Below are 26,130 nucleotides of genomic sequence, written 5' to 3'. Positions count from 1 at the left end.
TATATTGCTAATAGAAAAATTTGTTCATTATTATATATTTTTACTTATAGTCCAAAAGGGAAACAGAAACAAATGAAGTTACAGCCTAAAAATGACCAGAATACCTCAGTGTCTTATGCCAGGACTAGCTCTCCTTTCTCATCTCCTGGTAAATATGCCTTTTGTTTTTGGTGTTCTGTATTTTAGTTTAACTAAAGAATATAGAAGAAGCAATATGGTTTATAATGCAAGGAGCAGTGGATTTGGATGTATCAATAGAAAAGTTGCATTTTATCCCCAGTTCTCTGCGGCCCTGGGTAAGACATTAGGTCATAGGACTTAGTTTCTTCATTTTTAAAGTGAGGGTGTTAAGACTAGATGAATTTTAAAGTCACTTAGTTTTAAAATTATATGACTTTATGATTTTTAACACCTGTAATATCTCAGACCACTCATCTATAATATATTTGCCAACCTAAGAATTGAAGATTCATAATGTGGGGAGGTGGTTTCCTTGGACAAGTTTTTCTGACAAAGTGTGCTTGAAAGCTTAATGATGTAATAAAACATTTGTTCTCAAAATATTCATATTTTCTTTAAACAATTTGTAATTTTTATGTTAGAGTGAAATAACTGAGATATAGTTTTAAAAAGAGCCTGTTTAATTTTTCTGAAAACATAATTATGTTAACATTACAATCTTTTTAAATGTAAGTTTCAGATGCTGCTGAAGGGCTGTCACTGTATTTACTTGATGATGAACTGGATGGACCATTTTCTTCATCAAGCTTCAGTGGATATAGCCGAAGTGGAAATAGCCATGACCCAGGGAAAGCCAAATCATTTCGAAATAAAGTTTTGCCGATTAAACAAGGTAAGAAATAATTATGGACAGGGAATTTATTCTTTGTTCCTTTATGATGGCAGACAAATCATTTAAAAGCTGATGTATTTAAGTAGTAAAAATTAGCATGTTCTTATAGTTAATGAGGATTTCAATATTGTCAGACTGGAGTCAGATAGGATTTCATATGCAGATTTCCAAACATATCTTAGTCTTTTAAAATAAAATTTAAAATGAGTAGGGAGAAAAAACTAAATGAAAAGATCTTTCCCCAAGCACATAAAAACTAGGCTGTTTGACACATTTAGGGTTTTTCATATTATTAAACCGTATTAATAAGAAAGGAAAAAAAATCCAAAATCACCTTTAAATAGGCCTCATATTTTTAAGGGCTACCCCAATTTTACAAAAGGGCTTGTGTTGAAAAGTGAGCCTTCTTTCAGTCAACATCCACTTCTAAAACCTTCCTTTGGTTTTCCAGTTATGTTACTCAGATATTCTCTTCCTTTGGGGGCCTGCTGTCTCAATAATTCAGGGGTTTTCAGACTGTTCTACCTATTTCTGGGTAATCCAAAGAGGTACTTTAGAAATACTCAGAAGAGCTTTCTCCTTTCAACCAGAACAACTCTGTTTTTTATTTCGTGTGATGAGCTTTCATATAACTTTTATTTGAAGACTAATTTTCACTGCTTAAAAAGAAGTCACTGACCTAATAATTCATTATCAGGTACATCCATTTTGGACCATGTCTGAGGGCATCAGTTATAAATACTGGAAGGTTATTGTTGCTATGCAGACTTTCTTCTTATACTTAGTCCTATGTTATGGACCCTGAGCATGTTCAAAGAAAGTTCTAATATGTTCATCTATTTGAATTTTGTGAAGAATGATTAATATGCTCTTATAAATATCTTTATTGGAATATATATTTCTATTTTATATAAATTTTTAATGAAAGATTAAGTAGCTTATCCATTGTTATTGAAGTATCAAATAACTTAAAAATAGATGTTCTAAAGATATATTTTATATCAGTTATGTGAGAAATATTGAAACTTCAGATTACTTTAAAATAATCAGTGCCTTTATTTTTCCAGTTTATATCTTTACCCTCTCCTCTGATCCTGCTGCACATTGCATACTAATGCCACTTTTCTTTTTGCCCTTTCCTTCACTGTCAAGCTTTTAGAAAGAATAGCTTATACTTCCTACCTCTATTTTCTTTCCATCTAAACATTCCTTTATGCTTTGTAGTCTGGCCTCTGCCCATACCACTCTCCAAAAGCTTTTCTCCCCAGAATCACCAGTGACCAACCAGTGTCCTTTTCTTAGTCCCCATCTCCTCGATCTCTCTATATCGTTGCATGCTATTGACTACCCCCTCTAGGAACTCCACTGCCTGGCTTCTATACTCTACTGATCCTATATCTCTGTTTCTCCTATATTTCTATATTTTGTCTTTTCTTTGGCCTTTCATGCCTCCTATTTGAAGTTTCTCACTTTTTTGTCTTCTACAAATAAAGGAATTTAATAACTACATCTATCATCTTTATGCTGATGACTCCAAATTCATATATCTAGCCCTAACATCTCTTTATTCTACCAGTCTCATTTCCAGTACTTCTTAAAAAAATTTCCCTTGAGTGCTTATCATCCATTTTTATGTTTCAAGCTTGCTTCCTTTTTTGCACTCACTATTTTAGTTAATGGCACCATCATCTTCTGAGTCATCCAACTTAAAATCTTACAGTGTTCTTTGACTCACCTTTTATCCCTCATAAGTGTCAGTTGCTAAGTTTTTTGAATTCTACAACTTTTTAGTGTCACTCAAATCTCTTGCTACAGTTTGTATTGCTATCCCCATAGTCTCTAGCCTAGTATAGTAGTCAACATGGGCTGTCACAGCAAGATACCACAGATTGGCTTAAACAACAGATATTCATTTTTTAGCAGCCATATTGAGATACCATTTGACATATAAAAATTGTATATATTTAAAGTGTACAATTTGATATATTGATATACGTATACACCATGAAATGGTCACCACAATCAAACTAATTAACATATCCATCACCTCTACATAGTTACCGAGTTTGTGTGTATGTGTGTGTGTGTTGAGGAGATTTAAGGTCTATCCTCTTAGCAAATTTCAGGTATACAATACAGTATTGTTAACTGTAGTCACCATGCTGTACATTTGATATCCAGAATAACTGAATCTTTGTACTTCTAACCAACACCTCCCCATTTTTCCTCCCTCCAGCCCCTGGCAACCTCCATCCTACTCTCTCCCTCTATGAGAATGACTATTTTAGATTATAGATATAAGTGATATCATGCAATATTTCTCTTTCTGTATCTTGCATATTTTGCTTAGCATAATGTCCTCCAGCTCCATGCATGTTGTCATAAATGGCAATATTTCCTTCTTTTATCCATTCATCTGTAGAAAGACATACAGGTTGTTTCCATGTCTTGGCTGTTGTGAATAATGCTACACTGAACATGGGAATACAGATATCTCTTCAAGATGCTGATTTCAATTTCTTTGGGTATATATCCAGAAGTGGGTTTGCTGGATCAAATGGTAGTTCTATTTTTAGTTTTTTTAGGGAACCTCTGTACTGTACCATACCTCCTCCATAATGGCTGTACTAATTTACTTTCTCACCAACAGTGTACAAGGGTTCCCTTTTCTCCACATCGTCGCCAACACTTGTTATCTTTTATCTTTTTGATATTAGCCACCCTAACAGGTGTGAGGTGATATCTGATTGTGGTTTTGATTTACATTTCCCTGATGATTAGAGATGTTGAGCACCTTTTCATATACCTACAACAGACATTTATTTTCTCACAGTTCTGGAGGCTCAAAATCCAAGATCAAGGTGCCAGCAGGGTTGGTGTCTGGTAAGGGCTTTCTTCCTGGCTTGCTCATGGCTACCTTCTCCTTGTGTCCTCGTGTGAGTTTTTTCTTTGCATACACAGACAGGGAGAGCAAGTGAGCACTGGTGTGTCTTTCTCTTATAAGGACACAGGCAAGTCCTGGTGCATTAGGGCCCACCTACCCTTATGATTTCATTTAATTTTAATTACTTCCTTAAAGGCTCTACATACAGTCATATTGGGGGTTAGGGCTTCAACATATGTATTTGGCGGGGTGGGGGGAGTGGGCACACAAAATTCAGTCCATGACACCTAGACTATTAGACTAGTCTTGTAATTGTGGTTACCATACAACCCTACTCTGTTCTCTCCAATTTTTCCAGTCCACTCTCCTGTTTTCCTCCTACCTCGCTTATCTTTGCCATTGTTCTTTATCTTTAAATGTTGGAATATACCAAGTCTCAGTCCTCAGCCACCTTCTCTCTCTTTACTTGCTCTCTCGTGAGCTTTCTTATTTCTCTTTACCCTAAATGTTATCTCATTACTGAAAATTTCCAAAATTATATCTCCAACTCTATCCAAGTCTCCCCTGAGTTCTGGACTGGTATATCCACTTGCCTTTTTTCTTTTTATTTTTAAAATGTCTTGACTTGGATTTCTAGTAGTATTTCTATCTTGAATCTTGATTTTTTTCTTTCCACCAGATTGCCCAAACCTATTCTCCTTCATTGTTCTCTAACCTAGCAAAATATCTCTACCATTCACCAAGTTAACTCAGGCATAAAACCTAGGAGTTGATCTTCATTTTGTGCTTAACACTTGACATCCAATCCATCAGCAATTCCTGTCAGTTTGAACTTTAAAGGTTGGTTCTGGTAGCTACCCCAGAAGGAGATATTCTAAATCTAATCACTTATCATCACCTCTATTGATACATCTCTCATCATCTCTTACCTAGACCACTGCAATGTACTCCCAACTGATCTCTGCTTTCAATCTTGCCCCTCCTATATTCCATTCTCTATACAGCAACCATAGCACTCTTAAAAATGTAAATCAGATCCTGTCATTCTCTAGCTTTAAAACTCTCCACTGGCAGTCATCTCCTACTACTTCTTATTTTTCTCTTCTACTCTAATTATACTGGGTTCCTGTTTCCTTCAGTGGAATGTTCTTTCCCCAGATCTCACTTCATTCAGTTCTTTTCTCAAATACTGCCTCAGCAGAAAAGTCTTCCCTATCTAATATACCCCCCATACATACATTCACACTCTTTTTTTTAACCACTTTTCTTTTTCTTTATAACCCATATTAGTACTTGAAGTTATATTATCTATTTGTTTACTTCATAGTCTATCAGGGTTTCCACGCTAAAATATAAATTCAAAGATCAAGGACTTTGTCTCATCATTGCCATATTCCAAAATCCATACAATGCCTGGCAGATAGTAGGTAATCAATAATATTTGTTGAATGAATGAATAAAATTATTCTGATACATGTTCCCAGATTATTCCTTCTAGAGTTCAAGCCCTTAAAATTTCTACCTAGCTACCTCACCACCCATCATCCCTCCACACTCCCCCCATCCCCTGCAAAAAGCAATCAGATGAAAATTAAAACCTTAGTATCTTTCATTTCAAACAGATTTAAATTCATACTCCAGCACTCTCCATGATTTTACCCCATCTATCTTTGGGCACCAAATATATTTTGATAGACTTTTTATTTTACTTTTGAACCTAAATAACCATCTTATCAATGTCAAAGCTTAACTTTAAAAAATTATTCATCTTGATTTAGATCACTCCCTTGATGGACCCCTTACAAATGGTGATGGCAGAGAGCCCCGGGCAGGAATCAAGAGAAAACTACTTAGTGCATCAGAAGAAGATGAGAGCATGGGAAGAGAAGAGAAAGAGAAAAAAGAAACAAAAGAGAAATCACATTTATCTTCCTCAGAGAGTGGAGAGTTAGGATCCAGTTTAAGTTCTGAAAGTACCTGTGGTTCTGATTCTGACTCTGAATCAACTTCCAGAACAGATCAAGATTATGTAGATGGAGACCATGACTATAGCAAATTCATACAAACTAGGCCTAAAAGAAAACTCAGAAAGCAATATGCCAATGGAAAAAGAAACTGGAAGACGAGAGGCACGGGAGGAAGAGGCAGATGGGGCAGATGGGGTAGATGGAGTAGAGGAGGCAGAGGAAGAGGAGGCAGGGGACGAGGCAGTCGAGGAAGAGGTGGAGGTGGCACGAGAGGGAGAGGGAGAGGGAGAGGAGGAAGAGGTGCTTCTAGAGGAGCCACCAGAGCCAAACGTGCACGTATTGCAGATGATGAATTTGATACTATGTTTTCAGGACGTTTCAGTAGACTGCCTCGAATTAAAACAAGAAACCAAGGCAGGAGGACTGTTTTATATAATGATGATTCTGATAATGACAATTTTGTGTCCACTGAAGATCCTCTAAATCTTGGTACATCCAGATCAGGCAGAGTCCGTAAAATGACAGAAAAAGCCAGGGTTAGCCATCTCATGGGATGGAATTATTAACAGTTAATAAATTTAGAATAATTTTAAAAATTTAATGGCCTTCTACTGCAGGGAATTTACCAGGAAATCTACAAAGCAAGTTGTGTGGGGACTTCTGCTTCCTTTCACATTGGTGCTTTTCCATTATGCCAGTATACATTTGTTTCAAGACTTTTGATCTCCACACTTCATTTGTTCAAACAAGCCTTACTCATTAGGCCTTAAATTTTAAAAAATTCTACACACACACACACACACACATACATACACACACACCACAGACACACTACAGATTTACTACATGAAGGGAGCATTCAGCTTCTTAAGAGTAGCATGACATTTTTATCTCAATGGAATATCCCTCTTTTGCTTTTGTATCACAGAAGTATAGCACCTTCTTACAGAGTTTTATATAGTTTGTTTTTGCCATTTTGATTCCTGTACCAGTAATAATAACTTTTGCACAATACACCAATCCTAAAGGCAGCTATTAAATGTTTACAGTTTCTATATTGTAAGAACGATCTGGATTATTTTACTCTTCCCAGGCCAAACTTTCATGAATTGTACTGAACTGAAGTATATATTTATACTACAGTTTTTTTGGGGGGTGGGGGGTTCTTAATATGCTTTTCATTGATTTGCTTAATTCATGTTAAAGGTGAGAAAGGGTTGGTGCCTTGTAAATATGTAGCAAATCTTTGTGGTGTGTCCTGATGTGTGCATTAACTTTATTAAAAAAAGAATACTTGAGGTATCAATCTAGACAAGGTGCCAAATGCAAAAGTTTCTTGCATCCATTTTCTTTTTCCTGTTATATTTTATTGCATTAATAGAACTTGTGTAGCTTAAAAAATAACTTAAACATTTGAAAAATCCTCATCCACAAAGAATAACTTAATAGTAGCTCAGCTACCTCTATTAACTACAACTACTGGAAACATTAAGAAAAATAGATGCTGTTATTCATTACTAAGGAGAAATAGAACAAGCTTGGTAGGAATGAATACTCATAAGTTATAAGCTGAGAGGTTGTTAATAATTGTATTGGCTCTCAAATTAATAGTTTTAATTAACAAACTTTCTTTAGTATGCTCTACCTTATTAGGCTTTTCTAAGAACATATTTGTATAAGTAGACTTGATCTACTACTTATATATCTCTGCTACCACTTACTATTTAACAGCTGTGAGTGACTAGTTTTGAATTTTAAAATGTAACACAGCACCTAGTTTGAGTTGGAATGTTTTGGCTAGCTAATATTTTGAATCAACTTTAATAGGGTTCTGCTTATACCATTCCAAAGGGTTCTTCTGTGATAATCTTTCAGAATAGAACCTGGTTGCACTGCACACTGATATTTTGAGTCATTATTTTATAGATTAAAAAAACTTTAAACCGTATGGTCTTGTTTACAGAAGTAGAGTGCACATGGTTCCATAAGTGAGCTTGAGTTCCAAGATCAATTTTACTCCTCAAATTTGAGAGATTGCAAATTTGCTAATTCATTAGATTCTTAGATTTTTGAGGTGAGAAGGATAATATTGATCTCTGTTTTTGTAACAACCGATTTGTTGTGCATAGATCAGACTTGTGGGATAAAAGAAACGTTTTAATGTATGCTTAGTAATCCCAGGATGTTTCCTAAGCTAATGTATTTGTCTCATGCTTTCAATCATTTCATGCGTCTGAAAATCCTTAAGTGCAGAGGAAGGAGTACACACATAACTTTGCTTTTTTGGTTGGGTTGGGTGGGGGGTATTCTCGGAGTAACATCTTTAAGCAATTTTCACTTGCAGTAGAAATGATGTTCAGGCTTTAAGAAAGTATTGTGAATTATTAATGGAACTAACTTCTGTTACTGGACAGTAGATCAAGCTGATTTTTTTTTGTTGTTGTAGTCTACTTTTCACTAAACCAAAATTACTTCTGGTTGTAACTCAGCTGCCACTTTTAACCATAATATAGATTCAAAAACATTCATGTTTAAAACTCTACATTTGATTTTTACTAAAATGTACTATTTTAGTTATTCATATCTTAGACATTTAGACTAAATTTGTGCCTGTGTTTTCCTGGAATCGATAACACTTTGGCCTACCCTATTCAAAGTAACATAGTTACTTAAATTCATGGATATACTCAAATGTGTATCATGTGTATCGTTTTAGTGTGAAAAAAATTTTTTGACATTCTTCTATGAAGAGCCGACCTCTTGAAATGTAGAAGAATTGCCATTTGTGTGATTTAGCTATCTCAAGCTTTATTTATAATTTATTTTGAAAAATAAAAATGGCACATTTATTTCCCAAACGTCAAGATTTTCTAGGTTTAGATAATTAGAATAATAAGGCTGAAGACATTTTTAAGCATATTTTCTATGTAGTGAGATACTGTGAAAATACTAGTGAACAGCATTTTGCTGTAATATTGATTTCAGTTATTAGGATTTAAAGTTAGTCACCAGGGTATGTTAGATGAGCATAGTTATCATTTATTACAAAACAAACAGATTGTTTTCTGTTTGCATGCAAATTATTTTAATAAGTGTGAAAATAAAAGTTTGGAAGACAGTATTTTTACTTTTATATCTGGACTCCCTCCCTCCCCATTTATACTTTGCTTTTTTTTTGTAATACCACCTCCTGTGAATGTATTGTAATTTATATTGCATTGATATTTTATCACTTTAATTTTTTAGAGGTCCTTAAAACCTAAGTAAGATCTGGGTTTAGCCATAGCAAAGCAAGTAGGAAATGAGCTAAGAATTTTGAAGAAAAGTCTAAATCTTAAATGAATTGCTAAGAAAAAAACAGTTACATTTAGGCCCATGAGACCATATACATGTACAAGCCTATTCCTGTGCTAGATATTAACAGTCAATGAATTGTAATATTTCTCATGAATGCTAATAATGTTCTTAATTCCCAGCTTTAAGATCCTAGCATGTGTATCTGTTTATGAAAACAGAATTGTGTGTTTCTTCTATGGTTTGCTGTGTGTATCTCTTCCAGCAATAGGATGCTCTCCAAAACATTCACTAGCCTATTAATGTAATCACTAGATATGTTTGTGTGTGTGCGTGTGGGCGCTCGTGCCCGCATGCACACACACACATGCATAGGTCTATATGTAGATTTTTTTCCCCAACTTGACACGCTTTATCTCAGACATTAAAAAAAAAGTTTGTATGGAAGACAGCTGTTTTCACTGTCTACCAACTTATTGCCTCTGTTGTAAAGTGCTTAGCCTGTATATATACTGCTTGATCATCCATATTATTATGCCTTCTAGATAAACAATCTAGGTTTTGTCGTGTACATGTGTCCTATTTTTTTAAATATAATTTGCCCTTCTTTCATGTGTTACTTTGTCTGTTTCCCTTCCCAGAGATCAGGCTTGTGCTGGAATTCTTCCATACAGCACTTTGTTTCACCCAGAGGCTAAGAAACTGAGTAAAATTAATAAATCTTATTCTGCACAACTATGTGCTCAGATACCTAACTCAGCCTTCCAGTACTTTGAAGTAAATTTGAGTCATTTATCTTTGTTGTTGTTTTTGTTGTAATCCTAAGTTGTCCTCAGACAATAACAGAATGATTAAAAGAGAAAGATGTGAATGCTACTTCTAGCTTTTTGATAAAAACTTTTTTGAGCATTTTTCAAAATTTGTATGTTGTGGTAGTGATAAAATTAAACACCTTATTACTTGCTCATATATCTCGGGAATTATTTTATGCACATTTACCAACTGGTACTTATCTTTAAAGTTGGAATTTTCTTTTTTTTTTAAGCTGGAATTTTCACATCCACAAAAAGACTTACATCCTGTATAATTTTCAGTATACTTTGATATCCAGCCTTTTAAACAATTACCAACATTTCAAGTTCTGAAATAAATAGTTTACTTCTGGGGGAAGGAATGGAACTTTCAACATTTAAAGTTCATTGTTTTAAATGTTAACTCCATCCCCAACATCTTTGTGTTACATGAGGGTTTATGAAAGTTATATTGAAAATAGAATATTCTAACATGGTTTTTAAGGCTTGTTTTAAAAAATAGTGTGAAAATATTTTCATGCTTTTTTGCTTTTCACCTCTCAGTCAAGTTTCTTTACCAAGTTTAATTTACCAAATTTAACAAGTTTTGATTAAATTCTAATTATGAGGTTAAATTATTTTCATGGTGCTATATTTTGTATAATATGGATTGCCCTCAAATTTTTTGACATTTATTTCTTATATAGTCTTATCCTTGATTATTTCCTTTTCCATCATTTGTCTCCTGCTTGCTTTTATCCTCATTTCTCTTTCTGCAATGAAGAGTGCACCTAATTTAGCAAACTTCAACAAGACTGGCAATTTATGATTCATTGATGGAAGAAGTACAGTAGAAAGGCCCTGCAGTTTAGAGTTAAGGTGTGTTTGTTTATTTATATGTATGCCCATTTGTTATTCTTATACCTATCTTAATTAAATTTAGAATATGAGACTTTGACATAAAAGCATTGTAAGTATTTTCTAAAAAATAAAACTATTGATACATATTAAAATCGCCATTGGTAATTGACTTTTAAAATCACATAGAAAAATATTTAGAAACACAGTTGGGAAATGTGTTTTTACATATATCACCAGATACACATTAGGCAGTACTACAAATGTTAATTCTTTAAACAATACTGTGGTGATGGCAATCAGTAATTTATTTCTTTGTCCTGTAACTTATCATCCTCGTCTTTTGTAATCCCTTACAAAGTATTAACAAAACTGTACTTTATGTTTGTTCTTAGTATCCATAAATTTTAAGGTGGAAAATCATTCAGTTAATAGTTGATGTGATATTGTATATGGACAAAATGTCCATTAAACTAAAATTCAGTAAAGAAAGGTAAACTAAACTGGCTTGGTTTATAAAAGATGTTTTGTTTGGCAGTTATTAGTCATTATAAGCAATTATCTTCAAAGAAAAAAAGCTGAACTAATTTGTTGCCATTCTTTATGGGATGTTTACAATAAAATTCCAAGTTGTTTGGAATCAATTGCACTCTTGCTGCTTTGTGCCTCAACTCAGGTACTGGAGATAAATTAACAAAAACAAAGAAATATGGAATTACCTTTCCATTATCCAGCTTCAGAGACTGTAACATGTAACTCTTAGGCCTTTCCTTTCTTGTCTTTTGTCATATAATATTCTATTATTGTTATTATTTTAATTAGAGAAACTAGGGCTCTTCTTCCTATCAAAAAAAATTAAGGTGTTTTTTTTTTTCCTTAGTTGTTGCAGATATTCTTTGGGTCACTTTTAGGTAAAAATATGTTAGCATTTTAAATGTGGGCTGCTTGGTGCATTAAAAAACAGCCTGGAAAGCTTTTTTCAACATTTTGTTTTGTAGAGAGAGCTCTTTGAAATGAATAGATTTCTAATGTGTTTATAGCTTATAAGTTTTAACAGCTGAGCTATGAATCTCTGGCATTCTTATTTATAGTAAAATTGCCCACAGAGGCTTAACTATATTATAAATGGTGCTTTAGTTCAATGTAAATGAAGGGAGAGAACTAAGGTGAGAGGTAACTTTTAAGCCTGGAACTGAAGGCCCTAACAAGAACATCCCACTTATGCAACTAAATGGTTGCTGAGAATTTTCTTCCCAGTGGTCAGAACTCCATTCGGTTCAAGGTAAGTAAGCTGGCTAAAGACCCAACTGTATGTTTCATACATATACTGTCTGTTTTGTGTATTTAGAATTAAGAAATAAGGTATTCAGCAAAAATATCACCTTTGCCTTCTGGCATCATATCCTATGGCTATGAAAGTAGTCCACATTTTTGCAATATTTGGAGATTTAAGTGGAGATGCATTGTTTGGTATTTGTGTATAGTTGCTTGATTGGTTAAAGATAACCCTCTTTAAAGATATAAAAATGTACATTAAAATTATTCATTAGCAGGCTCTGATGTTTTCTGACTTCACCTGATAGTTATTTTTAAGATAGAAAAAGTAAAGAATTTTTATAACAAAATATTACAGCAGTATTCAGAAGAAGATCCATTTTTCTTTCTAGTTGGGAAGGTCAAGGACAGAGTGCTCTCTACCCTCTTCCTCAGTTATATGCCCCTGACAATTTAAAGCTACTTTCCAAAAATGCACAAAATAAATTGAAACCAATATATTGAGCCTGTGAGTTGGTTTTCTTTGGATATTTAAGCCCGCACACCTAAGTTGCTTTCTTAGGTCTTTTATATAAATAATTAAAGGATTTTTTTAATGCTACAGATTGCTGGTAAACCAAATACAACATTAAATAAAATGAACTTTTTATGGTGTCAGTGTTTTCTTGAAGTTTTGAAGAAACATTTTTTCTTTCTTCTTTCCTTTCTTGGTAAATTTAGTATGTTTTTCCTTTGCCAGCTGTTGCAATTGCCTTAATAAAGTTACCTCTTATCTGTCGATTACAAACATGTAATAGATAATTCTTACTGTTATTAATTATTAACAAATTAAATCTTAATTTGACATTGGAGAACTTTTAAAAGCAACTTTCTGAAGCTAGTATCCTTTCATTAATTTGTAAATTTTGTATAGTCAGATTACCTGCTCAGCATCTTTATGATTCTCTTCAGAGAATAAGTTTTATAGTAAATATATGAAGAAATCAAAACATTTTAAATTGCTTGATTTAGGTTACTAATATTACTTGGTGGGATTTATTCATTTTTAGGAATTTTTTTGTGATTGATTTTTGTCATGCTACAGTTCTAAGTAGTGTTTGTATAGCAACATGTTAACTTATATTTGGAATTTTGTTTATTCTGTCAAGTAATTTAAGGCAGTAAAACTATGTGAAGGTGATTCTTTTTTTTTCTTTTTAAAAAAGCTTAGAATATCATGTTAAAATGAAATTTTCAGCCCAAATTATATAATAGCTCATTTTTTAGGGGATTTTTTGTTACGATGGGTATTGTTCATCTGAAATATTAATAATGAAATACTGGTGGTTCTGAATTGTTTCTATTTGTTAAACTTTAATTTACAAATTATAGCAAACCTTGTATACAAGAACATAAGTGTTAATTTTGTCTAGTGTGGTCCTATGGAGCAGAAAATATCATTTGCTTGATCATAGTCACATTGTCTTTCAGTTTTGAAGGTTGCTGTTCATTTTTGTTGTAATTGTGTTGAGTAGTTATCATGATACAGAAAAATAGTTATTAAGGCAAAATAATAGTTCAAGTTTATGATAGATATATTTTTACTCTCCAGTTGCCTCAGAAATATGACCGGTGAATACAATAAGTTTTCAATACTGTCAAAATATTAATCTTTTATTGCTTTGCTTATAATTATTCAAGCAGAAATTTCCAGAGAACAATCTGAGATAATGAGTTACATTCTTTTTCCAGATACATACACGGATCTCCTTCATAGAAGAAGATATTTACCACCAGGAATTTGTAGCCTGTATTCTTTATATCAATGATAAGAGGTGGCTAAAGGAAGACTAGTCTATTCCTTCTCAGATTTGTTTATTTGTTCATTTTATTAATTCGGTCAACATTAATTTCAACATTTACTGAGTACTTGTTATGTGCCAAGCACTGTGATTTTTTTAAAGAGCTTTGCAGTTTACAAATTTCATCTTCAAATATATTCTCAAGCACCAGAATGACACTATCAGTCAATTCCATTTTTCAGATCAGAAAAAATGAGTTTCAGTGAAATCTAGTAATTTGCCGAACGTTACGTGGCTAGTAAATAGAAAAGCCTTGATTCATCCAGAATATCTGCTTCCAGGTTTCTATTCTTAGCTTTTATATCTTATTAATGGGGTGATATTTGGTTCCATTTTCCTTTTTTCCATTGTCCATGAAAAGAAGACTCCAAAATCATGCAATAAGTACTTTGAAGATCACATTTCTTTTTGCTTATATCTAAGATCATTTAATAAAGAGGACATTATGATGTGGGTCTTTATGCCTCTTAGTACATTTTATAGGTGGTTAGTTAGGAACTAAAAGTTTTAAAGATATCAGATTTGTAAGTAGAAAAATGAATGGAACTCTTAAAGTACATATCTTATGCATAATTACACAAAGGTAAATATCCAAGAAAAATGTAGCGAATTTACTTATATCTTATTTTGAGGATTAATTCTGCTAATAATGTGCACAAGTGTCCTTTACAGTGCATGATACAAAATTTATCAGTTACTGCTACCTTACACACACTGTGCTCTCTTGCCAGCTGCAAAACCTAGAACTTTTTATCCCTTCTGAATTTAAATGGTTTTTAAGTACAGTTCTCAGAGAATATAGCAAGGTTCCTGGTTTAAGCCATGGTTTTAATTTAGTTTAGGGTTTTTGTTTTGGGCTTTTTTTTTTAACATTCCTTGAATTATTTCTAGGTTTTACTCATTTAATTTGCCACTCTTCCCTTGCACCCTCATTTTAAAAACTTTCCCTAAATCCAAAATATCTAGGGAAAATAGAGTGTTTCAAAAAGAAAGCATTTACTAACCTATCTTTCATATACCAATCCTTCTTTGGTATCATTTTAATGATTTGGATTTTTTTCCTAGGTAAGACTTTGGGGCAGGGATGGCATTTGGTGGGTTTCAAGTAGCCATATAAATATAGTAAAATTGAATTAGAACCCCTGCTAACTTGAATTTTATAACAATTTTTATTTATTTTTATAACAATTCTGTTACAGTTTATGTGGTTATTAGGGGAAAAACTTCAAGTGATTTAACTCAGAACTAATGTCCTTTGTTACATGGTAGAGCTCCTCTCTTTATTCTTAAGTAATGGGATTTTGCAATGGGTTTTGAAAAGCCATTAGGACTGCCCAAGTTGCATTTGGTTCATGGCATTTGCATTGGTCTCATTCATATTTCACTAATGCCACATTTTCTCTTCTAACCACTTTCCACTCATTGTCATCCAAGGAAGAGAAATGTTGTTTTTTTTTTTAAACATCTTTATTGAAGTATAATTGCTTTACAATGGTGTGTTAGTTTCTGCTTTATAACAAAGTGAATCAGTTATACATATACATATGTTCCCATATCTCTTCCCTCTTGCATCTCCCTCCCTCCCACCCTCCCCATCCCACCCCTCTAGGTGGTCACAAAGCACCGAGCTGATCTCCCTGTGCTATGCTCAGCCATAAAAAGAAATGTTGGTTTTTAACAGATTGACTGTTGAGTTCTTCTGTCAACAAAGATTGCTGTAAAAATCAAACAGAAAGGGAGTTGAAAATAGAGTATATTAATTTTCTCTGGGCTTGTTGCCTAATTTATAGTAAGTCAATTCTGCTTTATTTTTGGCTTCAAAATAAAAGAGTTTATTTTTCTAGCTAGGTAGAGAAAGTCAGGTTTGGCTAACTGATTATACTTACACTAATCTTTGCTTATATTAGGAGAATATAACCTAGAAATCTGGCTTGGGTCCTTGTGCTGTGGTTGTACACCATTCTGTGGCCTGGCCTGTATGCTTGACGTGTGTTTTGATGGAAGGAGTCTGACTCTAGAGTCAGGTACTATGGTTATGGTGGAGGGTAAGGGGAGAAAGGAAAGCTAAGGGGAAATTTTGATACCTCTCTAAGATCCATTTTAACTAGAGGAGAGAGAGGAATGGGGTTTGGAGGGTTAATGAGGAATGAAATCCTCTAGTGTTAGGATTTGGGTGTCGATGCCTTCAAGCACAGCAGCCTCAGAAACAGGTTAGGGGAAGCCTCGCGTGATTTTTTTTTTTTTTTTGAGGGGATGGGCTGTAAAGGGATTGTTTGTGATGGTGGGATTTTAATGTCAGAATTGATGGTATTAGTAATAATAGTTAGATTTCTTGAGAGCTCAGTGCTATTAAGAAGGTATTATTAGCCCTATTTTGCAGATGAGGAAACTGGTGTGTAGAAAAGCAAACAACTTGCCCAAGATCACACTGCTAATAAATGGCAGGATTTACCCTCAGGTCATTTTCCAAAGTCTGTATACTTAACTATTATTACACATGCCACTTCCCATTGGTCTAGTTTTAGCCTTAGATCTGTCAGAGACTTACTGAGTGGCTTTGGCCAATTCCCTTTTCTTCCTTGGTTTCAGTTGTCTTTAGCTATACAAGGCTGAAGTTGATCACTAAATGATTTCTAAAGTCCTTATGATTTTATTCTCTTAATTTTTTTGCATATCCTTTATACATCTTCCTAATCTCCAAAATATACTTTCATTGGAGTCTTGATTTTCTTAGAATCTTGATAAGCCTTATACTCTACAGATTAAAGTTATTCATTTGAAGACAAATATCTGAACTGCTTTTGGATGTTTCAATTTTCATAAAGGAAGGCTTGCAGAATGCAATTTAAGTGTAAAAAAGGAATTAGAAAGATTAACTTCTAACCTGACAATGGGAGGAGGTCTTCTGACTCACTTCTCAGTGGAACTGGTGAAAACCTCTGGAAATGTAAAGACAAATGGCAAATAGAAAAAAAAACAAAAAAAGTTTGTTCAAGAAAATCTATGAAAATTCTGCAAGAAAGGTGAGAATCTATGGTATTTCAACCAAGACCAAGGCTGCTCTCTCCTTACCCCATCCCAGGTCAGCAAGGCAGAGACTACTCTAGACTGCTACAGCCAAGAACAAAGGCTCCCTATCCCTCCAGATCCCAGGCTAAGGGCTTTCTTCCAGGTAGGAGCAGGATATCAGCATTTCTTATCCTTCCCCCAGCTATGTGTTACTGAGGCTAAGTCTCAATGAGGTTGACAGGTGGGGGCTCCCTTCTTCTGCCCAACCCCCTCTCATGGTATGGAGGTTCTGCTTTGGTAGTGTGGGCTGAGAAGTCTGAGGCCCTGATCACTCTTGCCCCAGCTCATGATGTGGTTCTATACCAGGAGAAGATCTCAGGCTGCTGTCCCTGCCCCCAACTGAGTGCTCAACTCCTAGAGTAGGGATCACTCAGAGGGAAGCTTGCCTTTGTCCCCACTACTGGCTCCAATGACCTGACTCAAGAGATTTTGCCTTGCAGGGAGAAGCAGACATAAAACAGTTTCCAGTAATAGCAGAATACACATTATTCTCAAGAGCACATGGGATATTCTTCAGAATATACTATATTCAAAGCCATAAGACAAGTTTTGATAAATTTAAAAGGATTAAATCATGCAAAGTATGTCCTCCCACTATAGTGGAATGAAATTGGAAGCAAACAACAGGAGGGAATTGGAAAATTTATGTGGAAGTCAGACAATACTTAAATAACCAATAGATCAAGGAGGAAATCATAAGGGAAATTAGAAAATACATTGATATGAGTAAAACTGAAACACAACATACCAAAACTTATGAGACCAGCGAAAGGAGTACTCAAAGGAAAACTTATGGTTGTAAATACCTATATAAAATCGAAGGGAGACTTCCCTGGTGGTCCAGTGGTTAAGACTCCATGCTCCCAATGCAGGGGGCATGGGTTCAATCCCTGGTCGGGGAACTAAGATCCCACATGCCACATGGTGTGCCCAAAAAAATAATAATTAAAAAAATGTAAGAAAGCTCTCAAATCAATAACCTAACCTTTCACCTTAGGAAATTAGAAAAAGAAGAGCAACTAAACCCAAAGCAAAGAGGAGGAAGGACATGATAAATATTAGAGTTGAAATAGAGAATAGAAAAACAATAGAAAATATTAAACAAAAAATCGACTCTATGAAGGGATCAACAAAAGTGACAAACCTTTAGCTATGCTAAGAAAAAATAAGACTCAGATTATTAAAATCAAGAGTGTAAGAGAAGACATCACCTCCTACCTTAAAGAAATCAAAAGAATTATTAGAGAATAGTATGAACAATGGTGTATTAGTCTGCTATGTATGCCATAACAAAATACCACAGACCATGTGGTTTAAACAACAGAAATTTCACAGCTGCAGAGACTAGACCAAAGTGCTGGCAGAGATGGTTCATTCTGAGGCCTCTCTCTTTGGCTTACAGATGGAAGCCTTCTTGCTCTTTCCTCACACGGAGGAGCATGCATCCCTGGTGTCTCTTCCTCTTCTTAGGAGGACACCAATCATATTGGATTAGAGCCCCACCCTTATGATCTCATTTAACATTAATTGCCTCCTTAAAGACCCTATCCAAATACAGTCATATTAGGTGTTAGAGCCTCAACATATGGGGCAGGGTACACAATTCAGTCCATGACAAACTGCATGCCAACAAATCAGATAACATACATGAAATGGACAAATTCCTAGAAAGACACAAACTACCAAAACTAAGAATAAATAGAAAATCCAGATAGACCTATAACAAGTGTTATGGACTTAATGTTTCTGCCTCCCAGAAATTCAAGTGTTGAAACCACAACCCCCAGTGGGATGATATTAGGAGGTGGGGCGTTTAGGAAGTAATTAGGTTTAGGTGAGGTGATGAGGTTGGGGCCCCCATGGTGAGATTAGTGTCCTTATAAGAAGAGAGACTAGAGCCTTGCTCTATACGCCATGTGAGGATAAAATGAGAAGTTGGCTGCTGCAAGCCAGGAAGAGGGCCCACACCAGATACTGAATTTCCCAGAACATTGATCTTAGACTTTCCAGCCTCCAGAACTGTGAGAAATAAATTTTTGCTGTTTAAGCTATGCACTCTATAGTATTTTTGTTATAGCAGCCTGAACTAAGACAAGTAAATTGAATTCATAATTTAAAAACATCCCACAAAGAAAACCCCAGTCCTAGAGGGTTCACTGGTGAATTCTACCAAATATAATTAACACTAATCCTTCAAAAACTATTACAGAAAATAAAAGTGAAAAGGACACTTTCCAACTTATTCTATGAGTCCAGTGTTACACAGATACTAAGATACTAAGATCTGACAAAGACAACACAAGAAAACTACAGACCTATATTCCTTGTGAGTATCAATAGGTACAAAAATACTAGCAAACCAAGTCCAGTAATATATATATATAAAGGTATATACACCATGATCAAGTGGGCTTTATCCCAGGAAAGCAGTTTGGTTTAAAATTTGAAAAATCAATTAATGTAATGCACCATACTAATAGAATAAAATGAAAACTACATTATCTTGTCATTAGAATTAGAAAAATCATTTGATAAAATTCATTACCAATTTTTGATAAAAATTTGCAGCAAATAGAAGAGAACTTCCTCAACCTGATAAGGGGCATCTATGAAAAACCCACAGTTAATATCATACTTAAGAGAGAAATACTGAATACTCTCCACTTAAGATCAGGAACAAGACAAGATTTCTGCTTCCTCCACTTCTATTCAACGTTGTCCTCGAGGTCCTAACATGGGTGTTTAGACAAGAAAAATAAATAAAGGGCATCCAGAGTGGAAAAGAAGAAGTAAAATTATCTCCATTTGCAAATTACATCATTCTGTATGTTGAAATTTTTAAAGAATGAATGTAAAAAGTATTAGAACAAATGAATGAGTACAGCAAGTTTGCATGATACATGATCAATATGCAAAACAGTTATATTTCTATAGACTATCAGTCAAGAATCCAAAAAATAAAATTGAGAAAGCAATTCCATTTACAGCAGCATCAAAAATAATAAAATACTTAGGAATAAGTTTAACAAAAGAAGTATAGGACCTGTACGTTGAAAACTACAAAATACTTTTGAATGAAATTAAAGATCTAAATAAGTGGAAAGATATCCTGTATTCATGGTTTAGAAGACATAATATTAAAATGGCAATACACCCAAATTGATCTACAGATTCAACACAATCTCTAGCAAAATCCCAACTGACTTTTGTGCAGAAACTTCAGAAATTCATATGAAAATGCAAGGGACTCAGAATAGCCAAAACAATCCTGAAAGGGACAAAGTTGGAGGACTTACGATCCCCAATTTCAAGGCTTACTAAAAACAACTGCAAGACTGTGGTACTGATATAAAGATAGACATAAATCAGTGGAATAGAATTCAGTGTCCAGAAATAAACCATACATCTATGATCTATTGATTTTTGACAGTGGTGCCAAGACAATTCAGTCAGAGTAAGAATAGTCCTTTCAACAAATAGTGCTGGGACAACTTGATGTCCACATGCAAAAGAGTGAAGCTAGACCACTATATCACATCATATGCAAAAATTAACTCAAAAAGGATCAAAGACCTAACTAAAATTATAAAACTCTTTGAAGAAAACCTGAGTGTAAATATCTGTCAATTTAGATTAGGCAATAATTCCATAGATATGACAACTAAAGCACAAGCAACCAAAGGAAGGACAATAAATTGGACTTCATTAAAATTAACCATTTTTGTGCTTCAAAGAACATTATCAAGAAAGTGAAAAGATAAACCACAGAAATGGAGAAAATAGTTGCAAATCATATATCTGATGAGGATCTAGTATCCAGAATATACATAAAGAACTCTTACATCTCAACAACAAAAAGATAAGCAATCCCATTAAAAAATGGGCAAAGGATTTGAATAAATATTTCTCCAAAGAACATAAACAAATGACCAATAAGCACATGAAAAGTTGGTCAACATCATTAGTCATGGGGAAATGCAAATCAAAACCATAAGATACTGCTTTCCATCTACTAAGAGGGCAATAATAATAATAATAATGATAGTAACAAATATTAGTGAGTATGTGGAGTGATTAGAACCCTCATACATGTTCAAATCCACAACAAAATTACTTGAGTGGGAAATTAGCCCAAGGCTATCATCATTTAGTTGCAAGATGGAGGTCTAATCTCGTGTCTAGGAGGCTACCCTGAGCTGTGTGAGCCATTTCCATCTCTAGCTTCCTGGGCAATACAGCAGTGTCATTACCTGAAGCAACACCAAGGCTTTCTTAGATGGGTCACTACTGTATCCCACCCTTTTGAAATATTGGAGGAGGGGTCCTCATTCATCATGTAATATGGTGATGTGAGATGCTAATAAGTCTCATCAAACAGATGAAGTAGCATTTCTTTAAGGCCTACACACTTCCATCATTCCTCTGGTTACTAGGAATTCTGGCCCTTTTCTAAGGTCACATTTTGACTTACTAACACTTACCGTTCCATCTTTTCTCCTGAAGCAGTATAGAAAGCAGACTTGGGTGGAAAGGTAGGGAAGTGGCCGTAAAAAGAGCAAGACCCCAGTGACTGTCCAGATTTCCTCTTGCTAACTCCAAACCGCATTTGTTCCAAAGAATAAGGATTAGCTGGAAATGGCTAAATTCAAAAATGGGTTACTACCTGCCCCCTGGCCCAAAGTGTCTCAGGCTTGAACCCTAAAACCAAGTGTTTTTTAAATTCTTTGAAATCAAATTCCCTGTTTTCTCCTATTGCAACACACTTAACTTGAAAACATCACAAAAATGCACTAATACCACTGACCTATTTTCCCTCCTGTTCATCAGCAGTGTCCAGCCATAAATTTGTAGTAAAAAGGTACAGAGATAAGATCACTTATTGGACTTATAATAGGATCTACTTCCAATGACTTGTCCTCCAATACAGGAATGAGGGAACTGTCAATTCTCCTATAAAATTCTGAATCAAAATTTAGACTCTTTCATAATAGATTATACATGGTGATTTAACTGTATTGATATAAGTTGAACTGAGGTTAAAATCTAAACTCCTTATCATGACTTTCAAGACCCTACATGATCTGGTATATATGTACCTTTCCTCTACCTCATGGCCTTTGCTATTCCCTCTGCCTGGATCATATTTTGCATGGCTGTCTCCTACTTGCCATTCAGGTGTCAGCTCAAATATCTCTTCAGAAAAGTTTTCCCTAGCCATCTTATCTAAAGAATAACACTTTCCATCTAGTACGTGTCACTATTTGAAATTATTTTTGCTTATTAGTGCTTTTTCTGTCTCGTGGCACTAGAGTGGAACCTCCATGAAAACAGGGATATTCTCTCTTGTTAACTCAGAAGCTTAGTAGGTCTTCAGGTAAACATTTAGTTAATTAAATGATTGAACCTATCAATATGTTGGTAGAATTGTTTTAGAAACCAGTGTATCTAAGAATACTTCCTTCAAGCAAATTCATTTTTGTCACACTCACTGATATTAGCAATAACGATAGAATAATCCTGGTCAAATTGATTTCATATTATGCATCTGCTGGAAGACTTTCACATTCTGTGCTCGGGGTAAAAATAAAAAGGACATTTTATTTGTACCATAGAGTTACTTCAGGTAAAAGAGACATTGTGACATGATACTGTAAGTTGATCATCCAGTTCATTAATTAATTGATCAAGTGAAAAATTTTTAATTTTGAAAATTATGCTTTAGGAAACCTGAGGACTTAACACTGAGAAGAAGGCATTTAATTGATCTGGAGCAACTTCAAAAAATGGCATGATAAATTAGTCTTATTCTTCCATCTTTTGGAGGCAAAAGTGCTTATATAAATGTCAGAACTTCTATTAGATTAGGGCCTTGCCAAAATAAGTTAAGGAAGGTAGACAAAAAGGAAGAGATTCTAAAGAAATGTCTTCATAAACAACACATGACTTCTAAATCTCAGCATTGACTATCAGCAAAACTTCAACTCATTGTAACTATACGGAGAGCAAGAGAATCTTCAGTATAAGCAGTGATAAAAACCACATAAGGTGTTCTTGATTATAGACAACAATGTTCTATAAAAAAACAATTTAACATAAAAGGAAAATCTTTATTGGTAGTGGTAAATATATTATTTGGAAAACATATTGTCTGAATTTATAATCCATTGCTTTTAAAAATACTTCGGTGTGTATATGTTAATCCTAATCTCCTAATTTATCACTTCTTCCCACGTTTCCCTTTGGTAACCATACGTTTGATTTTGAGATTGGTTATACTCTGTTTCTGTTTTGTAAATAAGTATACAAATTATACTCTGTTTCTGTTTTGTAAATAAGTTCATTTGTATCATTTTTATTAGATTCCACATATAAGTGATATCATATAAAATAGATAACTAATAAGGACAGGGAACTCTACTCAATATTTTGTAATAACCTATATGGGAAAATAATCTGAAAAACAATGGATATATATATATATATATATATATATATCCGATTCACTTTGCTATATATGTGAAACTAGCACAACATTGTAAATCAACTATACTCAGATAAAAATTAAAAGAAAAAGAATAAAAGAAAAAAATATTCTTCAAAGTGGAAAGCAATTTGGTGGTTTTGCAAAAAGGTAAATATAGAAATACCATATGATTTAGCAATTTTTATTCTAAGGTATATACCAAAGTAAATTAAATCAGGGACTCACATATATTTGTACACAAATAATTATAGCAGCACTATTGACAATAGTCAACAGTAGAGAACAACCCAATGTCCATTGATGGATGAATGAATAAACAAAATGTGGTATATACATACAATGTAATATTAGCCTCAAAAAGTAGAGAATGGACTTGAGGACATGGGGAGGGGGGAGGGTAAGCTGGCACGAAGTGTGAGAGGGGCATTGACGCATATACAGTATCAAATGTAAAATAGATAGCTAGTGGAAAGCAGCCACATAGCACAGGGAGATCAGCTCGGTGCTTTGTGACCACCTAGAAGGGTGGGATAGGGAGGGTGGGAGGGAGACGCAAGAGGGAGGGGATATGGGGATATATGTGTACATATAGCTGACTCACTTTGTTATACAGCAGAAACTAACACAACATTGTAAAGCAATTATACTCCAATAAAGATGTTAAAAAAAAGTAAGGGAATTCTGACATATGCTACAACATGGATGAACCTTGAAGACATTATGCTAAGTGAAATCAGCCAGTCACAGGAGAACAAATATTGTATGATTCCATTTATATGAGGTTCCTAGAGCAGTCAAATTCATAGACACAGAGAATAAATGTTGGTTTCCAGAGACTGGATAGAGGGGAGAATGGGGAGTTATTGTTTAATGGATATGGAGTTTCTGTTTGAGATGGCAAAAAGTTATGGAAATACCTAGTGGTGGATGCAATGTGGATACACATTGTAAATGTACTTAATGCCACTGAATTATAAAATTAAAAATGGTTAAAAGGGTACATTTTATGTTATGCATATTTTACCACAGTTTTAAAAAAACATCTTTTTTTTTGTTTTTTGTTTTTTGTTTTGTTTTATTGTCTGATCTTTCATTTCTTTTAGCTATCTGGTTTACTATAAGCAACTCCAAAGTCTGGGAAGCCAATGTGGGCCTTAGAATCAGGCAGATCTTGCTCTGCTATTTATTAGCTGCATGATCTTTTACTTATGACTGAAACTCTCTGAGCTTCAGTTTTCTCATCTGTATGGATTTTCAACTTTTACTTTTTAGTAGTAGAATCCTGGCTGTGGGCAAAATCTCATACAGAAAAATAAAATCTTATTAGTACCCAAATAGATAAAACACATAAAATCAATGGAACAGTGCTATATATAAAGGAGGTGTGTTTTGTGGTGAGAGGAGGAAGTCCCATTACCTCTACCCCTACCCCCAAGTCACTTCCCTGGAACCTTAGGACAGAGAATACCATGGTTTGAAAACCACTGGGCTAGCTATACTCTAATATCATTTTCAGTTCTGACATTCTATGATTATTTGCCTTAAAGAATTTGTAGTCTCTGGATCATTGAAATGCTGCTATTAGGAGCAATCTAAGATGACAAGTGTGCGAAAGTACTTTGTAAACTGCAGAGACCACCACAAATGAGAGCTACAGTTGTTATGATTATGTTCTACTTTATCCCAAATGTGGTAAAGTGAAAAGAACATTGGACAGGGAAGTCAGAATACCCAGATCCTTTCTTGCAGTGGCATTTAGAGATACAGAGGGATATCGGTTAATACTAAAAAGTAAATGCAAACAGTATAGACAGAACACTAGATGGCAGCAGCAGAAAGCTTGAAAAGCAGAAAAAAAGAGAGCTACATTCCCCTGCCCACTCTTCCCCTCCCTCATGGTATTTGCTTTCATAACAAAACAATATTCATTAGGCTAATTTTTAGGTTTTAAAAATTTCATATTTAAGAAACTCTAATATAATAACCTCTCTTCATTTTACTATCAGAAGAAACAAAGTAGAAACTAAAAGACAGCACCATAACCCTTTTAAGTAAACAGTTGCCAAGATTCTGCTACTTTTTAGTTTGGATGAAAGCTGGGTAAGGTCTATAGCACCATACCTTTAGTATACTTTGCAGCCCAAGATGATGTTAATTGAACTCTGTAGCTGATTGGAGAGCAGCAATGGACTGATATTAATATATACCACCTAATACCACATTTTCAATCTTTCTGCTTGGGGCCAACTGGTTGAAGCCACAGAATATTATCTTGACAGTTTGGGGTGATAAATCAAGGCATTAGTTTAAGCTAACAATCATGAAGAGATTATGTTAGGCTTGCTTTTCCTTTGTTTCTGCATTCCCTCACTTTCCTAGTTAGTAACTGAATCTGTTCTTTGGAAGTCAAGGAAAGTCTAGGAGATGAAAGCCTTTTTATAAACAAGAGGCAGGCAAAGACATGGAGGAAGGAGTCTGTCCCAGGAAGGTCCCATAGGGTCCTGCTCGGCTACAAAATTCTAGCCTTTAAAACCAATCGGGCTAGTGTCCATGAGAGACAAAATGCTATAGGGATCTGAGAAATGGCACTTAAAGGTCTTGAACATGCAGACTCGCCTGCCCCAGGGCCCAGCAAAGAAGTGGCCAATCAAGCATGTCCAGATGTTGTACAGGAGAGCCTCATTTGCTGATCTTTGAACGTAGGCCTGAGGGGCAGACATATGATTTGACACACTTTTGGAGGACTGCTGAGGTGCTATCTGGGATAGAGACTGGTGGATGCCACCTTTGTACTTTCCTTCTGCCTTGCTCCAG

The 26,130-nt window shown here is 34.6% G+C and overlaps 1 protein-coding gene across 2 annotated transcripts in view; it reads left to right on the top strand.

Moving 5' to 3' along the window:
* Positions 1–9,962, top strand: part of BRWD3 (bromodomain and WD repeat domain containing 3) — a 114,982-nt gene extending 105,020 nt beyond the window's left edge. For both annotated transcript variants that reach the window (XM_057538078.1, XM_057538079.1), the window contains 3 exons: positions 51–148; positions 695–853; positions 5,516–9,962. In XM_057538078.1, the coding sequence (XP_057394061.1) occupies positions 51–148; positions 695–853; positions 5,516–6,270 (1,012 nt within the window). In that variant the 3' untranslated portion in view covers positions 6,271–9,962. The remainder of the gene's footprint in view (positions 1–50; positions 149–694; positions 854–5,515) is intronic.
* Positions 9,963–26,130: the final 16,168 nt, after the last annotated feature.

This window comes from Balaenoptera acutorostrata, chromosome X (genome assembly GCF_949987535.1).
Source record: "Balaenoptera acutorostrata chromosome X, mBalAcu1.1, whole genome shotgun sequence".
In the NCBI taxonomy this organism is placed as follows: domain Eukaryota; kingdom Metazoa; phylum Chordata; class Mammalia; order Artiodactyla; family Balaenopteridae; genus Balaenoptera; species Balaenoptera acutorostrata.
This window is presented reverse-complemented; position numbering and strand designations above follow the sequence as displayed.